This window comes from Rhopalosiphum maidis, chromosome 3 (assembly GCF_003676215.2).
Source record: "Rhopalosiphum maidis isolate BTI-1 chromosome 3, ASM367621v3, whole genome shotgun sequence".
Taxonomy (NCBI): domain Eukaryota; kingdom Metazoa; phylum Arthropoda; class Insecta; order Hemiptera; family Aphididae; genus Rhopalosiphum; species Rhopalosiphum maidis.
The window spans coordinates 73,734,609-73,759,679 of record NC_040879.1 but is presented as its reverse complement, the minus strand read 5'-3'; the positions used below and the strand labels follow the sequence as shown (position 1 = coordinate 73,759,679).

The following is a 25,071-nucleotide window of genomic DNA, read 5'->3' as shown; positions in this document are numbered from 1 at the left end:
TATGGGTACCTACCGTCATTGAATTCTGATATATTATATTGCGTTTATTATTATTTTTATTATTATGGTGTTTTCTGGTCGTGCGAGTGTTCAGTCGGCGGCAGTCGCGGTTATTTCGTATTTCGGAATCGTAGTTCGTCATAATAGTCGTATTTATAAATATTATTACAACGAACATTGTGTTATTGGATATTGTGTATTGTGTAATAATAATTGAGATAACTTGAACCGGTCGTTTGGAGGAGGTGCTTAATAGTTGTTAATAGTACTGTGGTACGGACCTGTGCCAACGTGCGGAGACCCGAACGACGACGACAAATCAAACGCGATACGGTTGTCCCCTCCATTTATGTCGTCGCCGATAGAGTCACGTCTGGGCCAGTGTTCCGTCGTATTCACTTCACTCAGTTCACTCGTTCATTCACTGTTATTCCAGCGTTTGCACGAGATTCAGCAGTTGTTTTTAGTCCACTACTGTCTATCTACTGATTTGACTCAACATCGATTAACGAGTTTTGAACTGTTGGCGACCGGTGACCATCTCATCGTAGTATTTTGTGAGTAAACCTTCGTTTATAATATGGGCTTAACAGTTTTGACGTTGAAAGGGGAGGACTTATGTCGTGCTGTGGATTATGTTACAGATAAAATTTATAAATTATTATTTTGTCTTAAAAAAATTTAACTTTCTTTTTAAATAAAAAAATTGTACTTAATTATTATATTACTTATGTTTAAGTGCAACTAATATATTATTTTTAGTTTCCCGATGACCGAAGTATGTTATGTCTGTAGTAGTGTGGTAATAAATAGGTAATAATGTTCGATCGATTTTTTACTTGTTTTCTGATAGCATTCTAATAGATATTAAGAATTAAAACTGTATATGGACGATTTTGACGTGATGATTTGACCAGTTTATCAACATAATATTAATATGTAATAACTATTGTACTTTTAAGAGCGGTTTTATTTCTATTTCTATCGATATCTAAAATTCTGAAAAGTCGGTCACACTTCTGGGTTACTCGATAACCTGGTGACTGGCGTGTCCTAGTTTGAACGATTATTAATGATTATTATACAATGGAACTTCGATTATCCGTCAGGCCCCGTACTAAATAGACCTCCCCGAGTCTCCCTGACGAATTATTAAATAGATAGTCGGATATATGGATAAACGTAATTTTTTTTTTTTTAATTTTCGTACATTGTTATAATTTATGTGCATGTGTATATTATATTATGAAATACTGTAACGTATAATTAAAAAAAAAAAAAAAAATGATGAGATTGTTTACAATCGAATTAAGTTGCTTTTCCTAGTGTGAAGTTATTTTTATTTGATTGACAATTGTTAGCGTTTTTGGAATGTAAGATTGTTCATTCGTCGCAAGATCATTTATAACGTTAAATAGTTTCATCTGTCCATTAATATTTATTTTTGAGTATGACGGTGAAATGAAGTTCCACTGTAGTATAGTATACAGATTATTTTCAAATTGTAAATAATTCCGATTCATCGTCATTCATCACAGTCGTGATTACGACGTATTATTTTATCATAGGTTAACCCGGCGTATAAATAATTTGTACGTACTACAGTATAATAATATAGTATTGTCTATAAATAAGCAAACACACAAGTAAAAACGTGGTAAGAGTACACGATTCAATAGTAATAAAAACGATAAGTTGACAGGCATAACGATTCCCCGAACAATTATACAATAGTAATAATATGTTATTCGTATGGTTGGTAATTTCCCATCAATAGAGTCACCTACACAGTAATAAATAATAATTAATAATTTTAGGAATTCATTGTCCTTTATAGCTCTATCAGTGGCGTATATGAATATGGATCAAGCTATTACATTTTATAATACACACTAATATATTATAATTATAACCAGTACGTTTTTTTTTCATTTAAATACATTTTACCCATATTATGTACATGATTTGAACAAATACTTAGTTTTTTGAATTCTTGATTCATTTTTGAACCGTGGGAATTCGTTAAAGTATTAGAAGGGAGGCTATCAAATGATAGGCAGAAGCTATTTATTTATATTGATTTTTAAGACTTTCAAGTATCAATTTCTTTTTTAATTGTTATTAAAAGATATTTACAATCTGTTAGTTTTAAAACATTTAGTATAAATAATTTATAGCACATGAATCATTTGTGAAGAAATAGTTTACTAACAACACCTCAGAATATATTTATACATTTTTTGAAACTGATCAAATCTTTAGAACAAATCCATATTAGACGACGTTTAAATATTTATCTTCGAATATTGAACTGAGATGTTTGGTAATGTGATTGTTAAAACGTCAAAAGATTCAAAATTTAATTTAATTTATTTGTGGGAGATTGTAATTTACTACGGTCACTACGGAATTTCATAAATAGTTTTATTTATGTTTATTATTTCTATTAAAATCTAAAAATAGTGCATTCAGTGATTTAAAAGTATAATAATTTAGTATTAAGTAGGTACTTTCATACTATATTATAAATAATATTGTTTTATTTTCGATGAAAACAATTATTTGTTCTAAATAAAATCTATTTTAAATGTTACATGGGGGTTATATTAGAAACAAAATTAACCTGACTTATAATAAATTGCTTAGCTGACTAGTAACTGCATATTATCGAGAAAAAAAATTAAACTCAAGTATGTTAGAAGTTAATTTAAAAAAATAATAACTTGTTGTTATCAATAGTTTTTTTTTTTAAATTGGTTGATTTGCTTATTTGTCGGGAGTCATGCTAATTAATTTATTCGAACAATTTTATTTTTACCAATTCATGACGCGTAATGAATACAAAAAAAATCGAATTTTACACGAATATCAGTATGTTAATGGATTTTATAATTTTACTACATTCTGTAGTGATAACCACGAATTATTCACGAGTAATTCTACAATAGTTCGATTTTATAGTCCACGAATAAGAAATGCTATAATTTAAAAATTTTAACGAATTGCAAAACGGGAACTAAACAATAACGCATTAAGTAGTTGCTGTTTCTTAAGTTTTATTTATTAACGATTTCGTGCAGGGGTGTTTCCGTAGGGTATACTACATATACGCCGTATACTCTCAAGATTTTTTTCAATATTATGGGTATACTGGGTGTCTGCGTATGTTCTCAATCTCAATTTTTTTCTATATTATTGACACGCTCTTTACTGGTTTTACTCTCCTATAGACCATAAGAAAAATATTCTTATTGTATTAAATGTTTATATTTGACGAATAGTATACTCTCAAAAAAATTAATGGGAACACTACTGATTTCAAGCCAACTAATTGGTCTAAGGTAAGATAAGTGGCCAATAAAACAGAAGACGCACAACTGTAAATATTTTTTCAAGTAATTCCTGAGGAGTGTTACTGTATATGATTATTGACTATACAATATACTTGTTTAGATATATATGGGCTAATACTGGATATTGTAGAAAAATAAAATCTGCTAGTTTAATATTACAATTTACAAATGTGTATTAACAGTAAGTAAGGTATTATTATGTTGGTACTTATTTAAATTAGAATGTTATTTACCTTGTTATATACTCTTTCGGTTAAGGCCCAAAGGTATATATTTATATGTTGTAAAAGAGTCCGTTCACTTACGGGTTGTATTCAAAACACTACACAAAATCTGTTTAACTTTAAGAAAATACTTTATTAATTATTTTATTATTAAGAATATTTTAATAACACAGTATTATACGAATCGGCTACTTATTCACGACTACTCTTACTTATTCTACGTTTTTGTCTTGGCGACGCAGTCGCTTGCAAAAAAAAATAATCATATTGCTTACACTACTATATTATTGTATAATATGCTTACTAATCTAAGTGTGTGTGCAAGGGTTCCTAACACCCCCGGGGTTAAATGAAAGTTCATTGCCTATTGCAAACTATATTATTCTAGGCAATGGATTTTCATGATTTGGATTGTCTACGGTTTCATATATTATCTTACCTTCTATTGGGTTTTTTACAGAATTAGATGTTTTACACTGTTTGTTTTTGATTATTAAATATAAAATTATTATTATTACTAAACCTATACTGATGATACTTATTGTTATAATTATGTATAATTCATTACCTATTGTGCCCATAACATTACTACTTGTTTTTGTGTATTTTAATTCTTCTAGTGATTTGGAGTATTCTATTAGTTTGAATAAATTTATTTTTACTATAGAATTACCTTTATCTGGAATATTTGAATTTTTTAAAATTGTATTTGTAATGTTTAATTTAGTTTTCCAGTTAATTGAAACGTCTAGTTGTGGAATAAAGTCTTTATACATTTTTGTAGTTATTTTTCTTTTTGTTATTAATAATGTCCCGTCATCAGTATTGGCTTCACATTGATTGTCTAAATCTAAAATGCCTGTGCCGTTTATACTTACTACTATTGTTTCTGAATTATTTTTACATTTAATGATAACATTATCCCTAATCGTAACATATATCCAGGAATTTGTATTATCTAACCTATGCCATATACTAAAATTAAAATTAACATTTTTTAAGTTACACAAATTAGGTAATATACCTGGCTTTCTAAATATTGTTAGCTCACAGGATTCATCCAAATGATGTAACTGTTGACCATAAGTACATAATAACGTATTCATCATTTGTTTACATTTTGATATTTGTATTTCGCTTAATTCTAAGTAATATAATCTAGATTTATCTATAGCTATATAATCAGATTTTGGAGCTATCATTACATAGTCGTTATCGTATATGTTAACAGGTAAAGGTATGTTTTTATATAATATAAATTCATAATTGTTAACTAAAGGTATTTCTATGACGAAAATTAATACATTTTCTATATATACTATGTTAGTTGTAATTAGTCGTAACAATTCTGATATTCCTGAATTATCTAAATCTATTGGTATGCCTTCTCCTATGGGTAATTGTGTTTTAATATCTTTTAATTGGTTTTTAAGGGTATTTATATCTAATATACTGGAGTGAACGAAACCTTGTAGGGCCATATTTATTATATTTAGTAAATTTTCTGTTTCAAATGCGTATTGTGTTAAAATTATATTTAATAATGATATTCTTTCTTCTAGTGCCGTTTTAAAATTTAAGATACCTATTGCAGCTTTCTCTGCTTGCATTTCATGAAGTAGATAACTGTATTTGTCGGCTAAATTAATTTCATTTTTATTTATTTCTAATAGCGATGAGTTTACGTTTGATATAATTGATTGCATAATTTGTATTTGTGCATCAGATAATTTAGAAACGCGCGAATTTGAAATTTCAAGATCTTTTATTTTACTGTAAAAATATTCTGCGTCAGTGTCGTCACATACACCGAATAGGACGTTAGATACTCTCCCAACTAAATTGATTAGACCTCTCTTGGTACGGTAATTGTTTTTTGGTTGATCTATAATTTTCATTACATGTTCTTTATTACTACTAATTTCTGATAAAAAGTTATATGCTTGATAATTATATTGGGAACAGAGTTGTTGTAAAGAATCTATCTCAAGGGATTTACTCATTTCACAGGACTCTTCAAAATCTTTTATCATGTTACCGATTTTATTGTACTTTTCATTATAGTTTGTAATGTTAATATAGGTTAAGAAGCGCCAGTGAGAGTGTATATGCGTAAATTGTTTATTGTGTGAAAATAGATTCCTGATGGGTTGTATATTGGAGTTAGATTGAATGAATTTGCCATCGTTTTTCCAAAAACAATTCTGAAAATGAGAAGAAAAAAAAAATGTAAGAAGATTGGAAAAACAAAATGATATAATACGGCTTTGAATATTTTAATAAACAAATTTCTGAGTAATTATTATATTTGCATTGTGTGTTATGAATTATTGAATTTTAGTTTGCAAGTTTTATTTCATTTTTGTGTAATTTTATTCCTTTCTGCCTCGTTGAATTGTTATGTTTTCGTTGTTATTTAATTGTATTACATTGTAAGGGCCCACCCATTTTGGTCCTAACTTTCCCTTCTGTTGGTGGTTTTTTACCCATACTTGGTCTCCGACTTTTACATTTACTTGTAGTTCTTTTTGATCGTACTTTTTCTTTGTTTTCTCTTTGTTTTTTAGTATATTATTTCTGGCTGATTTACATGTTTCCTGAAGTTTTTGTTTTAATTCATATGTATAATCATCGTAGTTATATCTTGCTTGCGGTGTTCGACTTAATGTGTGAGGGACTGTAGCAGGAAAATCGTAAACAAGTTCATACGGTTGATGGTTAGTTGTTGTGTGAACTGTTGTATTGTATACAAATATAGCAAAAGCTACATAATCATCCCAATCTGTTTGGTTTTTATTGACATAGTGTCTAAGATATTCTGCCAAAGTTCGGTGAGATCTTTCTAAACCGCCATTGGATTGTGGATGGTATGGTGTAGTATTCATTTTTTCTATTTTAAGTAGCTTGCAGCATTCTTTGAATATTTTACTCATAAATTCAGTGCCGCAATCAGTTACAATCGATTCAGGTATGCCATGTTGACATATAAATTTTTCAACAAATGTTTTTGCTACCGAGTTAGCATCATGAGTTACTAATGGAAACGCTGCTGAAAATTTGGTTAGATCATCTTGAATGGTAAGTATATATGAATGACCTTCATTTGTTGTTGTTAACGGTCCCACAATGTCAAGAAATATTTTTTCGAACGGTTTTTTGGCCGTTGTTGTAATTACCATGGGTTGTTTGATAGTCCTGTTCATGCTTTTGTTTTGCTGACATGATTGACAAGAAGCTATGAATTTTTTAATATCACTTTTAAGTCCTTTTCATTGGTGATGTAATTTGATTCGCTTGATTGTCCTTGACACGCCTTGATGACCGCCAAGTGGAGCATTATGAAATTCTTCGATTATCTTGAGCTTTTCTTCTTCAGAATATTCGATGTCGACATAAATAATGATTTTTATTTTTGAATTTTTGAAAATGTACCTAATAATGGCTCGAACTTTTTCCCAGTTTAGTTTATCAAGTTCATTGTCGACTCTAGATAATCCGATTTTTGTAATATTGTTTTCTTCGCAAAAAGTTCGTAGATTAATGATACATTTATAAAATGTTTCAAAAGTAGTTGTTTGTTGGCATAATTCTTTGGTGATTATAAATGCTAGAGATTTTTCATTATGTTGAATATGTGCGACTTCTGTGATTTCTTTGTTTTGTTCTTTTAATGTTTCAATTTGACCGAGTCTTCTTCTGAATTCCAAGGCTAATCCTTGTGACATCTCAAAATTTTTTGATACACAAACTACAAGAGTTATGTCTTCAGGTGCCTCGAATATATCACCCTGGATTTCGATTACATTTGAATTTGTTATTAATGTTTTCTGTATATCTTCTTCGAATTTTTCGTATGTTTTTGTTCTGTAGTCATCTACATTTGATAACTTGTCGATTTTTGCTATTCGACTTAGAGCATCTGCGTTTGTGTTTTGTGTTCCTGGCTTATATATGATATTATAGTCATACTCTTCTAATTGTAGTCGCCACCTGGTCAAACGAGCTCCAGGATCTTTGACTCCAAATAACCACGATAATGGTTTGTGATCTGTCACAATGTTGAATTTGCACCCGTACACGTAGTGTCTAAATTGTTTAACTGCCCAAAGTATCGCCAGTAATTCTTTTTCTGTCGTATTATAATTGGTTTCCGCTTTATTGAGTGTACGTGACGCTTATGCAATTGGCAGATCCGAGCCAATTTTCCCTTGCGATAAAATAGCTCCGATTGCAATATTACTTGCATCTGTGGTGATATTAAATGGTTGATTGAAATCGGGGTATTGTAAGATTGGTTCATTTATTAAAATGTTTTTAAAGTAATTAAACGATTCTTGACAAAGATCTGACCAGATGAACTGTTGATTTTGTTTTAGTAAATTAGTAAGTGGCTTAGCTTTCTTACTGAAATCTTTGATAAATCTTCGATAATATCCGACTAGACCTAGGAAAGATTTTACGTCTTTTGCATTCGTTGGTGTGGGGTAGTTTACCATACATTGTATTTTCTTCGGGTCTGGTTTAACGCCTTGTTCTGTGATTACATGTCCGAGGTAGATTACTTCTCGTCGAAGGAATTCACATTTTGTCGGTTGTAATTGTAGTCCATGTTTTTTGAATCTTTCAAATATTTGACGTAAATTTTGTTCATGCTCTTTGATTGTTGCTCCTATCACAATCACGTCGTCTAAATATACGAATGATTTCACACCATTTAAACCAATTAGGATTCGGTTCATCAACCTTTGAAAAGTTGCTGGTGCGCCTTTTAAACCAAAACACATCCTATTGAATTCGAAATGCCCTTTTTCCGTGCTGAAAGCGGTTTTGTGCTTATCTTCTGGTTTTAGAGCTATTTGATGATACCCACTTGCCATGTCTAGGCATGAGAAATATTTAGCTTTTCCTAACTGATCTAAGATCGTTGATATATCTGGCATTGGAAATGCATCTCCCACAGTGATTTCGTTAAGTTTACGAAAATCGATTACTACCCTATATTTTTGGATACCTGATGCGTCTGTTTTCTTTGGTACTACTAATAATGGTGCGTTCCATGGACTGTCACTGGGGCTAATTATTCCATCTTGTTCGAGTTGTTTAATTTGTTTATCTATTTCTTTTTTTTGAGAATAAGGGAGACGATATGGTCTCTGAAATATGGGTTGGTTTGTTTCTGACGTTTTGATTTCATGTTGTATTGTTTCTGTGCAGGATAATGTATCTCCTTCGAGAAAAAAAAATGTCTGAATATTCACTGCATAATCTTTCAATGGATTCTTTTTCTTCATTGTTCATGTGATCGCATCTAAGATTTTCTTTTAATAGTTGAATACGATTATTTGCATTTTTTGGAATTTCTTTACCTTGTGTAAATTTTATAGGTACTATTTCAAAAGTTTCATGAGATAATTCGTTTAGATTTGGAATTTTCACAGTTTGTGGGTTTTCTGTTGGATTTATTACCGCAATGAGTATTTGATTTTGTTTTATTTCGTTTAAGACATTTCCACAGATTATATGTTCATTAATGTTTTGGGCATGAATAAGAATACTTTGTGAATCAGTCATAGGTTCGTTTAATATTCGTATAGGAATTATCGCTTCGCTTCTGGCTGGTATGGTTGTTGTGGCATTGTCAGGATAAGTTATTTCCTCCTGATCTACGTTGATGATGATTTTGTTTTCCTTTAGAAAAGGTTTACCCAAGATTCCATCCCCCCGTCAATTGGAAATGACGATGGTACCACATGAAATTCGGTTTCAAAAGTTTGGTTCTTATCTGAAATCATAAGTACAACACCACCCATAGTGTTGACTAAGCGGTCGTTTATTCCTTGTAACTGATAAATATTAGTATCCAAAACTAGAACTTCGTCATGCAATACGTCAAGTCGGATAAGGTTTAGTTTTGCGCCTGTATCTATTAGGAGTTTTGCACTTCCTGACGTACATTGTGAGGCTTGAAATATTGCATGGTCGTTATGTAATTTTATTGTAAATGGTAAGGTTCTTATTGTGTTGGGCTATTATTTTTAAATCTTTGACCGAACGACTGCCCGAGGCATTCGGTCCCGATCCGTTTCCCGAATAATTTTGTTGATTTCCTTTATCACCTTCTTGTTGATTATTTTTTCTTTCATCCGCTCCTTTTTTTTTATAGCATTTTTCTATGGAATGACCAGCTTTTTTACAATATGCGCATGTCTCTTGCTTTGTATTTGAGTTTTTTTGTTTGCTGTTTTGCCCTGTGTCTATGCTACGATTTACATATCTACACTCATTCGTATTATGATTACTTTTTTGGCAGTTTTTGCAATATTTATTTGTGCTATTAGCGTTAGATTTATTTTGGTACAAACGTCGTGTTTCTTTATTTGATAAAAATATTTTTTCTTCTTCTAAGCTTACTTTCATAGCGTCTTCCAAAGTGGATGGGTTTCTAGATTTTATGATATTTCGGATGCTATCTGGTAATCCTTCAATGTAAGTAGTTAAAGTAGTTTCTTTGATATAGTCGTGCACTGCTTTAGCTTCTGCTATTGTTCTTTTGCTTGTACTGACATTACACAGCTCATGTAATAATTTCTCGACTCTTGAAGAATATTCTTGAATAGTTTCTCCTGATTTAAATCGGGTTGTGGACAATTCTAGTTGAAGGTAACCTGGAGTTCGTTTAGCGCAAAATGTAACTGATAATAACTCCCTAAGTGAGTCCCATGATTTAACCTCTCGATGTTGTGTTATCGCAAAAGCTTTACCTGCTAATTTTGTTAAAATTGCCTGCAAAAGAATAGGGCGACATTCTTCATCTACAGTCTTAATCACAAAGTCACATGCACTAAAGAATGGATATACATCCTGTGGATTTTCTCCATTAAACTGCGGTACGAGTCTTATAGCTGTTTCTAAAGAGAGTAATGTTTGTTTATTATTCGCCATTATGTTCGTTGGTTTTAAAATAGTGTTTTTATCGTTTAAGTCTATTAATGATATTTTATCAAGAAGATTTAGATTTGTATTTATATTTGTTTTATTTTGTAACCTAGTTAATGGTTTATTAGACGGATTATCAGGTACAACCGTTCGGTGGGGGACGAAATCAGGATCTAATTCAGTTGAATCAGAATTGCTACCCTCACTATCACTCGTATGAGTTGACATGCATTAATATTCTTATGTATATATATGTATATAAAAAGTGATTATAATAGTAATTTGTTAATATTACGTTAAGGTTTTATAATAAATTAATAACTTACAGTAATATTAGTATAGTTCTTATGCTTAACGTATACATGCTGTTTGTTGTTGTTATTGATTGATACGGCTGATTATCAGTGATAGCTTATCACAATGTAAACACCGTAGCTGCTCTCGTGACGTTCCTGGACGCTCAGCGCTCCCACTCCGTTAGTTTGACCCACTTAGATTTTCTGTCACAGTCGGGGATAACGACGGCGGCGTTGACGACGACAGCGACTCGTGACGGATGATGAGTAAACGTCGCAATCGAAACGATTTTAAAATCGATGTTGATGATTGCAATGTCGCACTCCGGAATGTTGTTGACGTTGCATAATACACTATACACGATGTATTATGCTACATATAAAGACACCATAGCATGAATGATGTATAGACAATAGACGTATATAATTATACGTATATTGTATAGATACGTATTTGTTACGTATATAATATTAAAATTTATATAAATTGACGACTGTGTCACCTGAGTAAAAGACAGACTTCGTTGTGTTAGAATACTCCGAAAGGGTACCGCTGCCACCAGTTGTTATATACTCTTTCGGTTAAGGCCCAAAGGTATATATTTATATGTTGTAAAAGAGTCCGTTCACTTACGGGTTGTATTCAAAACACTACACAAAATCTGTTTAACTTTAAGAAAATACTTTATTAATTATTTTATTATTAAGAATATTTTAATAACACAGTATTATACGAATCGGCTACTTATTCACGACTACTCTTACTTATTCTACGTTTTTGTCTTGGCGACGCAGTCGCTTGCAAAAAAAAATAATCATATTGCTTACACTACTATATTATTGTATAATATGCTTACTAATCTAAGTGTGTGTGCAAGGGTTCCTAACAACCTCAAAAAGATTTATTTTAAAACGTTTTTATGATATTTTTATTATTTAATTTATAATTTAATAGTTGTTAGTTTATTAGAATATCGAGTATTGACTTTTTCTTAATTTTAAATTCTAAGCAGAGCGATGAAATGTATTGATTTTACAATGTGTTTTTTTGTGTACACGAAAAGTAGTTTAAAAGATGGTTCAATTTTAAACTTGGAGGGTGGTTTTAAATAGCGATTTGGATCTAAGGTCAAAATAAAAAATTATCTGGTTTTTTCAAAATAATTATGAAAAAATATGGAAAAACGAAATTTTTTACTTAAATCCAGTTTTTGATAAAATTGATTTGATTTTTTGTGTAACTCGGAAGTGTTAATAACCTTAGTAACTGGAAATATCTATGTTATCATTTTCTTACCAATCTTAGAAGTATTTTGATTGAGTTATTAATAGTATTAGACATTTTTGTTTCTTTTTCCTTTAAATGTCAATTAAAAATTATTTACTGAGTCAAAATCCTTAAAAATGTAATAAAATACATATCCACGTTATATTTCATGTAAACATTTATAAAGTCAAAATTGTTTAAAATTACTATAATTTACCAACTATTATAAGTATTTTGTAGTAGATAGTTTATAAAATCTTCAATGTTTATTGAAAAGGTTTGAAAATTAAATACAATAATTTCCTCGTACGTATTTTAGTTTAAAACGGTTATTTTGATATAATTCAAATATTCAAAATTATTATTTGTGGAGACATAATATACATAACATTTTTATTATAAATGTTAGGTACGTACTTCACGCAATGACATTTTCAAAATATGTAGAATTATTTTAAGACATTGTCTTTTTATATTAGGAGTTGGACTCTCTATTTACATTGTTTTACGGTATTTATAATAAGTATTATTAGCCCAAAAGATAATAACAATAATATAATATGATATAAATACATACTATTATAATAATTAATTATTAATAATAAATTAGGACTAGGATTTCTATGCAGTCAAAAATTGTGTATAATGTGCATTTTATTTACCAAAATATGCAAAAACAATTTTTTTTTAAATATTAGTTACTATTATTACATGTTATTATTAAATTGTGTATTTTTAAATTTTCAAATGTGCACGACCGGCGATTAAGTCGAAACTACTTACTACATCAAACAATGTTGGAGCATAAATTAACGTGATTTGTTCAGGATTTAAAGTAATATTAATATCTTTTTCTTCCGTTTTATTCTCCGTTTATAATGTTACACATTTTTAGAAATGTTTTGAATCCCTTATTCTTCTTTAGTATCAAGTCCATTTTAGTTTGATAGATAGTATGTTTACGATAATTCGATAAATAAACCAATAATTATAGACGTTTATTAAATAAATAACATTTAAAATTAATAAGATTCTCAAAAATGTATTTATATGCAATTAGATGTATTATGTTCAAAATATACAGAAATATGCAGAAAAAAAAATTATACTATTTAATCAAGAATAAGCCAAATTGTGGACATATCTGACAACCAATCAATTTGGACTTAAGGAAATAAACATGCAAATGCATAGAAATCCTAGCCCTACTAATAATATAACAAATAATAATATAATTGGACAGAATGGTAGCAGTTTTAATACGTTAATCTTTTATCGCTTGAAGAGCATTAAATATGCCCTGTTCTTAGGAGAACTATGTACAAATATTACTATAATACTATATTAATCATTGATATCAAATTTTTCGATTTATCAACTTATAACATCACATGCCACAATAACATATATTTATTGGCTTTCCAAATTATATATTTGTTTTGTAGGCCAGTTATTAGTTATATGACATTTACAATGCCTTCCTAACACTGGCCTTGGTTGATTGATATTTTCAAATTTGATTTAAAATTTAATTAAATAATGACTTTTGTCGAAAAATCCCAAAAACAGTTTAAATACATTTAAATGGTTATAAATAATTGTAACTTTTTTAACATTAACATTTTTGAAACTAAATTTATTTCAAATGTTGTTACTGTAAAATAATAAATATTAGTTTAAATAAAAATCTTTAATATTTTGAATAATCCCCATTTTAAAAATAATATTACATTAATGTAAAAATAGTTTTAATATTTTTAAATTTTTGAATATTATAAAAATATTATTTAAATTTTTTTTAATTCTAATTTTTATGTTTAGAATTTGAACATTAAATATTTCAACAATTATATTTTATTGGGAACAAAAAAATGGATGATACAAAAACTGAAATGGATTCATCTGGTAAGAATTGTAATTTCTGTTTTACCAAATTTGTTTGTTAATCATTTAAACATATTATAGGTATTCATATTTTATAAGAAATGCCTAACATTTTAATAATACATGTATAGCATTACATATTCTTCATTTTATTGTTTTTCAAACATTTCATTTCATTTGAGAATCAAAACTATTAATTAACTATAATTAGATTTAAATATTTAATTATACAATAAATCTACAGTGTTTGTTTTTTATCATTAATAAGCATACACTATATTGTTCTTTTCGAGCATTTTTTACTTTAATACTGTAAAATTGTATTATGTAACTATAACTTATAACACAAAATAAAGTTTGGAAATGAAGCATTATTTTACTTCATTTGGTAATCATATTTTTTAGATGAAATTGATATTCTAATGGAGGAGGAATCGCCAATAGACGAAGACAATTCTATACAAGAAGACGCTAATTCTTCGGTAAATTTTTTAGTTCTTGTATTATATAACTACAAATAATTTAGTTTATAATTTAGCAATTGTTTTTTAAAAATATTAAGTATTATTAAAATACAATTTTTAAATCTTATTAACAAATGCTTCATATTTAGCCTATGCTATGTATTTCAATGTAAAAAAAAAAAATATAAACTTGTACATATTCTTATTGAAGTATGTAATAAAATATTAAAATGATAATAATAAATTGCTTAATTGAAAAATAAAGAAAATAAATATATAAATATGCTTGGGAAAAATATGTGTATTGCTTATTTTGCTAATTTTTGAAACTGTGAAATTACATGTTATCTGAGATTTAAAAATGTTAAGTTGGAATGATGATTTTATCACAACCTATTTTAGCAAAGATTTGCAGCAATGTAAGTTAAATTATTTTTCAAATTAACATTTTCCATAAAATTATTATCCATTTAGATAACAGAATATTTAAAATTTTTGTCATCAAAAATTGAAAAAAGTATCTGAATAAATTTAAAATACTAAAATATCTACTAAATATGTACTTATTTCCAGCTATGAAAAATTATGTACACATACCTAACTATGTAAAAACTAAAAAGTAATAAAAACAACTAAAACATACACTCTTAGATTAAAAATATCATTGTTATTTAATGTATAGTTTGATTTGCAAAAACCAACTGCTCTTAGTTGCAGTTATTTGTATGTATGTCAAATTGATTTTCTTTGCACTTATTAAAATATTTTAATATATGTTATTTACTATTTTTTCATGCACCCTATCCCAATGAAAACCAATGAAAAAATAAAACAAGGTTTCATTGCATATAAAATAACCAACTATGAGTTTTGTATTATTCCTTGGTGGCTGATTCAGTAACAAATGGTACAATACTGAGAACCCTACTCCTTTCTTACTCCTTAGACCAGCATTTCTCAAAATGTGTGATTATTGAGAAAATTATTTTTTACATTGCATTTAAATTATTTATATTATTAAAAACTATTATTTTAAATTATTTAAAGAAAGGGGTCCACAAACACAAACTATTTCTCAGGGGTGTCGTGGTCGTAAAAATAAAATAACTGCTTTCCTAGACAATATTTTGTAAGCCAGATTATAATTAAAGATTTATTTAAAAAAAAAAAATGTGTATGTTATGTTAAGGAGTACCAAAAAATATAAACTATAATTAGTATACTTTTAAGTGTATGGTTTATAAATTGCTATTTCCAAAATAAAAAAAAAAATAAATACTTTTTATAAAATACTGAATTTTGCTTGTTTTTTTTTTTTTTTTATAATCTGTTAGTTAAACGATATGGATGATGAAGAAAAGATGAGAAGATACACAAATTTACTTGCACTTTTAGAAAACAGTACTAAGTTATCTAATGCATTTGAAACCAGATTAAAAAATTGTAAACTTCAAATTATTAAGTAAGTTGTTTCAATCAACTATTATTATTATTCTTTATGTATAGAAATTAGATTTAATCAGATAATTACATTTTTGGCAAAAAAAGCTTTGAAAGTTATTCTTTTTTTTCATTAAAATATGTTTATCCAATTAATTGGTTTAATAATTAATAATCATATCAAAACTAACTCTTTAATTTTTTCCTTTTTCTATAAAAATACTAAATAAAGTATATTTTAGTTTATAGTGTTTCATTAGCTTAACACTTTCAATGTAAAACATTTAATAATCATTATGTGTCTTATGTTAAATGGATGGTTCATTCTGTTTAATTTGTTAAAAATTGGACAATTTTTATCAGTTTTTGAGTTGATTGATTCTATGATAAAATTTACATTTTATAAAATCCATTGTATTAAAATACATATTTATAATTAGATAAAAAATAATTCATTACTATAAATTTGATTATATTATGTAGAAGCGAACTAGAAAAGGCTAATAAAGTTGATAAAGATGTTCCTAGTAACATTGAAAATAATTTAATCAAGGATTCAAATAATCAACCAATTGAAGTAAGTATGTTTTTAAATTTGAATACATGATGATTTATTATTGTGTATTTTATAATAAGAAATTAGGCAATTTAGATGTGTCTAAAGAACTATAACTATCAATTTTAATATTTAGGATCATTAATTTATTTATTTTTCCATCTGTATTAGCTTGGTTTAAAATTATAAATTAATTTTTTCATAGTTTATTTTATATAAAAATTGTACTTATAAAGTTTTTTAAAAACTAAGTATTGGACATTATCTTATATTATATTCTAAAATTCTACAAAAAATTGAAATTTCACTCTTTAAATGATTAAGTATTATGTGTTGTAATATTATATTAATCAATAATGTATAATTTTCCTTGTTTCTGTTTTGAGGAAAATAAAAATTTGCTCAATTTGATATTTTTTTTTGTTCTAATAGTACCTACATGGCAGTGGTGCCTAACTTATGTCATGTTAGATTGCTTCACTTCTTGAATGGGTTAATCATTTAAATTGGATGTGTGGGTGGTAGGGACAAAAATTTTAGATCTAGCTTCACAAAAAAAAGTTGTATGAGTTCATCACCACTGCTACTTGGTTGTCAATTGTAGGTCCTTAATTAATATTTATTATGATACCTAGAATGAAGAATATGAAAACTATTATTTAAAACTATTTCAACAACCAAAACTATTTAAAGGAACACTTAAAAGTTACCAGAAAGAAGGTCTTTTATGGATAAGAGTATGTATTTTAATTTATATACTAATTTGATTTGTAATTGGAATAACATAGGCAAAGAATCATACCATAGAAACTAAGGCTTGGAATATTCTAATATCTAATATGTTGAATTTATTTATTTATTTTATTACTTGTTGGTTAGTCTACTCACATAAAAGTAGTATCAGTTTGTTTATAATATTTTTCATTTAAAAATACCAGAATTATGATGTTATACCCCGCTGTGCTGTCTTCATCTTACTAACATATATCATAACCGGGGCTTGGGACTTTAGCACTGAAAGTCATTAAAATAAGCGCTTAAAAACATTATTATAAGCACTTAAATAAGCATTTAAAAAACTTAAATTTGAGCAAAAATATTTATTAAAAAAAAAAAAAAAACTACATGATAAGGTAGGTATTAGATATAGTTTGTAACTGTGCTTAAAATAATATAATTAAATATTACAAAAAATGTTGAAACAAAATGATTAGGAAAAGTTTCTAACTATAAATAAAAAACAAATTTTTATAATATAAAAAAATCAAACTTCACTTGTGAGACATTTTGCCTTATTTTTTTATAGATTTTTTGTAAAACTGTAAAACAGAATAACTGGTCAAAAAAGCAAAAATAATCAGAAAAACTGGAAATAAGCATCTTTTATAAAAATAGTTTAAAAAAGTACTTTCAAATTTCATAATTTAACGTGTTGTAATATGACGTTACACTTCTATAGAATTCTGCTACATTTAAGTCAATTCATAAAATTAAGCAAATGCTTTTAGTCTTGTGCCCTGATCATAGCAAATTTGCATTCAGCAGTACCTGTTTTATATTGTTTGTTTTAATATTGAAGTTAATTTAAAATCAAATATAGAGGTAAGGATATTATATAGGACAGAGGCTCCCAAACTTTTAATGACTACTCATTTTAGAAATTTTTTAAATTTTGGCAAAAAATTTTTTTTTTATAATACAACACGGTCCACTTAAAATATCATCGCGACCCACTTAAAATATCATCGCGACCCACAGTTTGAGAACCTCTGATCCAAGACGTTAAGAAGGCTTGTATTGATGTTTTCATTATAAAGTGAGTTATAGCAGTGTATGGCGAAGACAACACTTGCGGGTACAACTTCTCTTAAGAGGATGTCAGTGTAGTAATATTTGTTATCTCTCTTTAATCTTCTCGCACAACATGGCAAATTTTACGTTCTCAATATTGACTAACCATATTAATTTATCAAATTATAGTGAAATGACCTTTTATAAAATTTAAAGTTAAGAACATTATCTAGGGTGTCTCATAAGTGTTTTAATATATTTTAATTTTAAAGCGAGTTATGAGTATTTTAAATTTTCAAATTAATTATATATCTTAAGAAACTCAAACTCGCTTTAAAATAAAAATATAATATAATGCTTATGAGATGCCCTAGATAATGTTCTTAACAATCTTAACTTTAAATTTTATAATAGGCCATTTTACTCTAATTTGAGAAATTAATATGGTTATAGTCATTGAGAATGTAAAATTTGCTATATTGATTGTTGCTAAAGCGAGATAACAAATACTATGCTGACATCCTCTTAATGTTATACTAATTAGAAATATGCTTAATAATTATATGCATAATTTGGATATTTATTACTTAATTATATTTAATATATATTTGACAACATAATTTTTTTAGACTCTGTTTGAAAATGGCTTAAATGGTATCTTAGCTGATGATATGGGGCTTGGTAAGACTATACAAGCTATAGCTTTCTACTGTTTCCTTATAGAAATGGGAATAAAAGGACCGTTTCTTGTTATCGCTCCATTATCTACAATTCCCAATTGGTTATCAGAATTCTCTAAATTTTCTCCTCAGGTAATCTTAATAGAATTTAAAATAATCAAATTAATGATGTATACTTAACACATTTATTATTGTTTTAGTTAAACACTTTGTTATACCATGGTTCATTTATTCAACGCTATATGATTCAATCAAGTTTTAAATCAAAGCATAAAGTGGGAAACTTTGAATACTTTCCTATTGTTATTACAACTTATGAAATTTTGCGTATGGACACAAAATATTTAAAAAGTTATGATTGGAAGTATATTACGATTGATGAAGGTCATAAGCTGAAAAACTCTCTAACCGTAACAACAAGGTATAAAAAATATATTTAGTTATGATAAATAATGATTTAAACAAAAAATAAATACTCAGATGCTTACGTGAATTTGCTTGTACAAATAAGCTTATACTTACTGGGACGCCTATTCAGAATAATATGAATGAATTATGGACTTTATTAAATGTATTGATGCCAAAGTTATTTAATGATATAAAAGATTTTAGCTCATGGTTTGTGATAGATGACTTTCATGGTACAAATGACCGGATTATTAATATAGCTACTAAAAATGAAATATTGGACACCATAGTAAAAGTAAATTAAATTCATTTTATATTATGTGATAATAATAAATATACGTAATACACATAACATACCTACCAAATTAAAATTTCATGTTACCAAAGAAGTTTTTTATTTTTTTAAATAGTTAAAAAACTAATAATTATCCATAAATTTGCAAAATTTAAAGTTAACTATGTCCATATTCCCTCATTTTTAGATATTATAATATTCTAATGAGCTACTGCCAATACCATAAGGTAATATGTATTAATTTATGATTACTTGTTAGTTATTACTAGTTTTAAAATATAAATTTTGGGAAATCCCTTAATAAGAAAGTAATATGGTAGTATTGTCAAACTTTGTTGACAATAGGTATTAACTCTTTTTTAAATCGGCTTCTTTGGAAATTTAGTATGTTATTTGTATATCCAAAAATGAATTAATATCACAAATAAATACTAACTTAAAATTTAAATATAAATATTTATATTAAACTTATATTTATAGATACTAAAACCTTTTATTCTGAGAAGGCAAAAAATGGAAACTGATCTAAACTTGCCACCAAAGAAAGAAATTGTTATTTATGCTCCAGTCACAGAACAGCAACACAAATTGTACATGGCTACGTTGTCTAGAGAAATGGATACATTATTAAATAGAAAATCGGTAATTTTGTTTTAGTTATACATCAAAAAAATATTTCACATCAGTTTCAAAAAATTAAATTAATTTTTATGTTGCTAACTAAATTAAAATTTACAATTATTGCACTCAAATAACAACTCTGATCTATGATTTTTTTTTTTTAAATAATTTATTATTTTATAAGTTACAAAATTAAGTGAAATTTTATAAATTAAATATAAAATAAAACTTTTATATTCACAAATAATATTATTCATATTATTCTTCATCTATTACACATTTTTAAAATTAATAAACATAATTTTAACCTAATTTTTCGTTGTATACTGTTAATTTTCTTATAAGACTTATTATTTTATATGTTCCATTTAAAATAAATATCTTTTTGAATTCTTTCAAATTTTTACTACTTAAAAAATATATCATTCTTCACCATTAAACAAATAATTTTCTGTATGTCTTGAAAACTTATAATACAATAGTTATAATTCAAATTTGTAGTTCTACATTTTTTTTATTAGGCAAGTCAAAGTGAACCTGAAGTAAGGTCTAAAAGGAAATGTGTTGAATCTATTGAAAGGTATACTGAAAATAGAGTTATCAGAAAACCTGTACCAGAACAAAAGTAAGTATTATTTTTTTGTAACTTTGAAACAAAATATTATAATGTATTGCAATCTTATTCTACATTTTAGTCTAATAATAACTCTAAAAACTCAGTTTTTTCTTGTCATTTTCTATTGCTTTATTTTTAATTTTTACTGTAAAAATAATGTTGTATGCGGCATAAATATATAATCCTTGTTTATTGCCTTAATAAAAGAAAGAAATATGATAATTAGGTATGTGCATTTTATGGCAAGTCTGATAGAGATATTTTTAATGCCTCAAAAAATCTTTATTTTATATTATTACAATTCTACATATTAAATGTTAACATAATGTAGATTTTAATTATTAATTTAATATTAAATATAAAAACGATTGATTTATTATTTTATGAATTTTAGAGTTGAGCCCAAAGATAAAGCTGTCTCATTAGTTTTATTAAATCCATTTATTCAACTAAAGAAAATATCTAATCATCCATATCTTGTTCACATGCCTTTAATTCCGGGGCAAAATGAAATTCTTGTTGATGAAAACATTGTTAAAGCTAGTGGAAAATTTCTAATATTGGATGCAATGCTATCAAAGTTAAAATTGCTTGGTCATAAGGTATTGTACAATAGATAATCACTAATAAGCAATAATTAATTAATAAATTATTACAAATGATTTTATTAATTATTATCAATTCTATATTTTGATTTGAGAACAGGTATTTTTATATTATAAAATTGGGCACTTATTAATATTGTATATTATATATTTTTCATCATACTAATTTATTAAGAGGTCTTGGTTGATAGTTTTTATCGTAAGTCACTTGTCCTCCCCTTCTTTTCATGAAAAAAATACCAATTCCTGCACAATTAAAGCAATAAAGTGAGATAATTCAATTGTTGCTGATATTTCCTTTGATATTTTATTGAAGACTGAACAAGCCACATATACCATTTTCTGTCATGCTTCTATAACTCTAGTATACTACTATTGATATAAAAAATGTTCTTGTTATATGTATCTATAATTTCCAATCTATTATACAGGAGTATAAATATAAACTTTTAACTGAATGTAAAAAAATTTAATTTTCCTACACTTAAATTTACCTATTATCAAACTTTTAAGTAAGAACATTATCTGTGTTCTCTTGTTGAATTTTTACAATATTTTAATTTTTAATTGAATTATGAGCATTTTTAAATATTTCATAATTTCATATTCATCTCACCTAAAAATAAAAATATAATAAAAAAGCCAACGAGAGAATACTAATAATGTTCTTACCTAAAAGTTTGATTATAGGTCAATTCACTCTAATATTAAAACGTTATTGAAACTGGTAAACAAAAATTTACTATGTTCGTATGTGTGTAAGACATAGACAACACATGCGGGTGAGACAACCTCTTAACCTAACTCTCAACCTTAATATAAAATTAATTTTTAACTTATAGATATTGATCAACTTTTTTATTTGTTAGTTAATATACATCTACCTGAATATTCAGTTAAAATTTAGCATTTAATATTTTTTTGTCGTTTTTTGAAACTATTTTTTTTTTATTCTAAACTAATATGTTTTAAAACAAAGTCATGTTATATTTAATAATTTTCTGCTTAAACAAAATATATGCTTAGATAACATGAGAAATATATCGGATAGAAATGAAAATGTATTTGTTTAAAAATGTTTAAGAAAACTCTTCTGCACATAACGATTAAGAATTTATAGTATAATTTATCATTTAATTTTTTTAGGTGTTGCTGTTTTCTACAATGACACAGTTATTAGATCTGATAGAAGAATTTTTAATTTTTCGTTCTTATGAGTACACTAGATTAGATGGTACTATGAAAATTAAAGATAGAGTTGAAGCAATTAATACATTCACTGATGATCCAAACTGTTTGTTGATGTTGATATCAACACGTGCCGGTGGACTTGGTTTAAATTTGACTGCAGCAGATACTGTTATTATATTTGACAGTGATTGGGTATAGTTAATTTAAAAAAATGAATAAATGTTTAAATAATTTTAAAAATTATATTAAATATACTTATTTTATACAGCTTTCTGCTAAAGATAGCTTTTTTAAATATTCATTAATCAATTTCACTGAATATTCTATTCTATACTTTTTTGATTTCATCAGAACTTAGTCCCAAAGTTCAATCAACCTATCATTTTAATCCTATAAATCATTGATATCTAACATGGTTATGATTTATTTTATTAAAGGATAATATAAGTTTTACAAATTTTGCTATCTCTATTTTTTTTTTTTTTTTTTTTTTATGATAAATTTTCCTTTACATTGTCACTATAACACAGAAGTATATTTTATGAGCTGAGAAAATTTATTATTATTATGTGCTTATGTTATATTTCAGAATCCACAATGTGATTTACAAGCCCAAGATCGGTGTCATAGAATTGGCCAAGTTAAACCAGTTGTTGTTTACCGTTTCTGTACTAAAAGCACTGTTGATGAAAAAATCTTAGCACACACTGTTGCTAAGAGGAAATTAGAAAAAATTGTTATTGGCAATGGTAAATTAACAATAAAAATAACTGATAAATTATAAGGGATTAATGAAATAATTTATTTTAAGCTTTATTTTTATTCAAGTATTCTACGTTACATTAGTATACTTATGTTTAATCTGCTACTTTATTTGCATGCATTCAATTATTAATTAACTAATTTTAATACAATTAAAAACTACAAATTGTAGGCACATTTAATAGAAACACGAAAATTGATTTGTCTAATATAAAGGAGCTGATGAATTTATTAGAATCGTCTGATTATGATCAGCAAATACAGTCAAATGGATTTAGTGAGTAGTCTATATTTTTAAATAGTGGTTGGTTAATTGTTATCTAATTATATTTAAAATATTTGTAGTATTGTCAGATGAAGAATTAGATTCTCTTTTAGATCGATCTGATATGATTAAATCAACACCAAAAACAGATACTACTCAGTCTACCAAACACTTCGAAGTATTGACTTAAATATTTATTTATTTTTTCTAAAAGTAATAACTAGTTGTTAATTTTGATACATTTATAGAAAAAGATTTATGATTTCATGTGTTAAAAGGTGAATTTTTTTGTTTAATTTTTTTTCTTTTTATATTATATATACTTATGAAAAGTTACTATGTAAGATAAATATTTTACATTTCAATTTTTTTATTTATATTGAGTTGTTACTTATAGGTCTATAGTAAAGGACTTTTTCATGATAATACACAAGATTTTTTATAAAACATTTATAATGCTTTAATACAAAAATGTTTTTCTAATAAAAATTCCATTCTTAATTAATTGTTTATTTTATATTAATAATTTATAAAGTTTTATGTATTAATAAAAGTCAGACAATTCTTTTATTAAACAATACTCATTATTAACGGTCCTCTTTAACTTAAAATACTTTAAACTTAAAATCTACTTGTCTGAACTCTGTATTTATATTTGTTTTGAAAGTTCAAAAAATATTCTGATTTAAAATATAAGATTAAAAATATGTTTTATTATTCATAAACGTAAATACTTAAAAAATTATAATTATTCAAGATAATTAAAAAAAAATATTTTCAATACTTAAATAGACTGAAATAATGAGTGATGTTCAATAAACAATTGCACTGTTCATATTGTTTATAAGGTGCATATTATATTGCTTTTATAGATTTTAATTATTAATATCACCTTGGAGCAGCGATGGATTGGCAGAATGTTTTGGCCCGGGAAAATTATTTAGATCGGCCCTCTATATTATAATATCTAATATTATAGATAAAAACAAATATTACTAGTGTTTTTTTAAGGTAATAGGTGGTTCAACTCCCCCTCCCATGTACAATTTTGTTAATTGACTTATATTTTTAAAATAAAATTTGCACAAATAATATATAAAAACAATTTTATATGAGACTTCTTTGTTAAGTAATGTACTTTTTTTAACTCAAAAAAGCTATCCAAATCAAAGGTACAAGGTTTATCAAACATTGATTAAGGCAATTTCTTTTCACTTAATTTTAACAAATATTTATGCTTTAATAAATAAAATATTGAGATCAAAAATCACAAACAATTTTAATATACAATGTGTCAATGTATTAAAATGATAGAAAAAAATTAATATTTTTATTTATGTTATTATTATTATTATTTTAGTTTGCTATTCCTACTTAAATATAGTTAACTTATAGTTCCTTTATCATAGCTCGTTTA

At 26.6% G+C, this 25,071-nt stretch overlaps 1 protein-coding gene across 1 annotated transcript; it reads left to right on the top strand.

Annotated features, from left to right (window-relative positions):
• The first annotated feature begins 385 nt into the window (after nt 1–385).
• On the top strand, nt 386–23,964 carry LOC113557518 (lymphoid-specific helicase-like). Its single transcript, XM_026963087.1, has 16 exons — nt 386–557; nt 13,898–13,981; nt 14,366–14,442; nt 15,759–15,886; nt 16,348–16,441; nt 17,056–17,157; nt 18,841–19,023; nt 19,092–19,312; nt 19,372–19,594; nt 20,075–20,236; nt 20,737–20,840; nt 21,226–21,433; nt 22,583–22,819; nt 23,217–23,376; nt 23,562–23,666; nt 23,735–23,964. The coding sequence occupies exons 2-16, from the start codon at nt 13,948–13,950 to the stop codon at nt 23,842–23,844; spliced, it is 2,148 nt and encodes a 715-aa protein (XP_026818888.1). The 5' UTR covers nt 386–557; nt 13,898–13,947; the 3' UTR covers nt 23,845–23,964.
• The last annotated feature ends 1,107 nt before the right edge of the window (nt 23,965–25,071 follow it).

Coding starts and splice junctions, on each gene's coding strand:
- LOC113557518 (XM_026963087.1), top strand. CDS start 13,948: ATGGATGATACAAAAACTGAAATGGATTCATCTG. Junction 19,313..19,371: donor TCTCTAACCGTAACAACAAG/GTATAAAAAATA, acceptor ATAAATACTCAG/ATGCTTACGTGAATTTGCTT. Junction 21,434..22,582: donor TAAAATTGCTTGGTCATAAG/GTATTGTACAAT, acceptor TAATTTTTTTAG/GTGTTGCTGTTTTCTACAAT.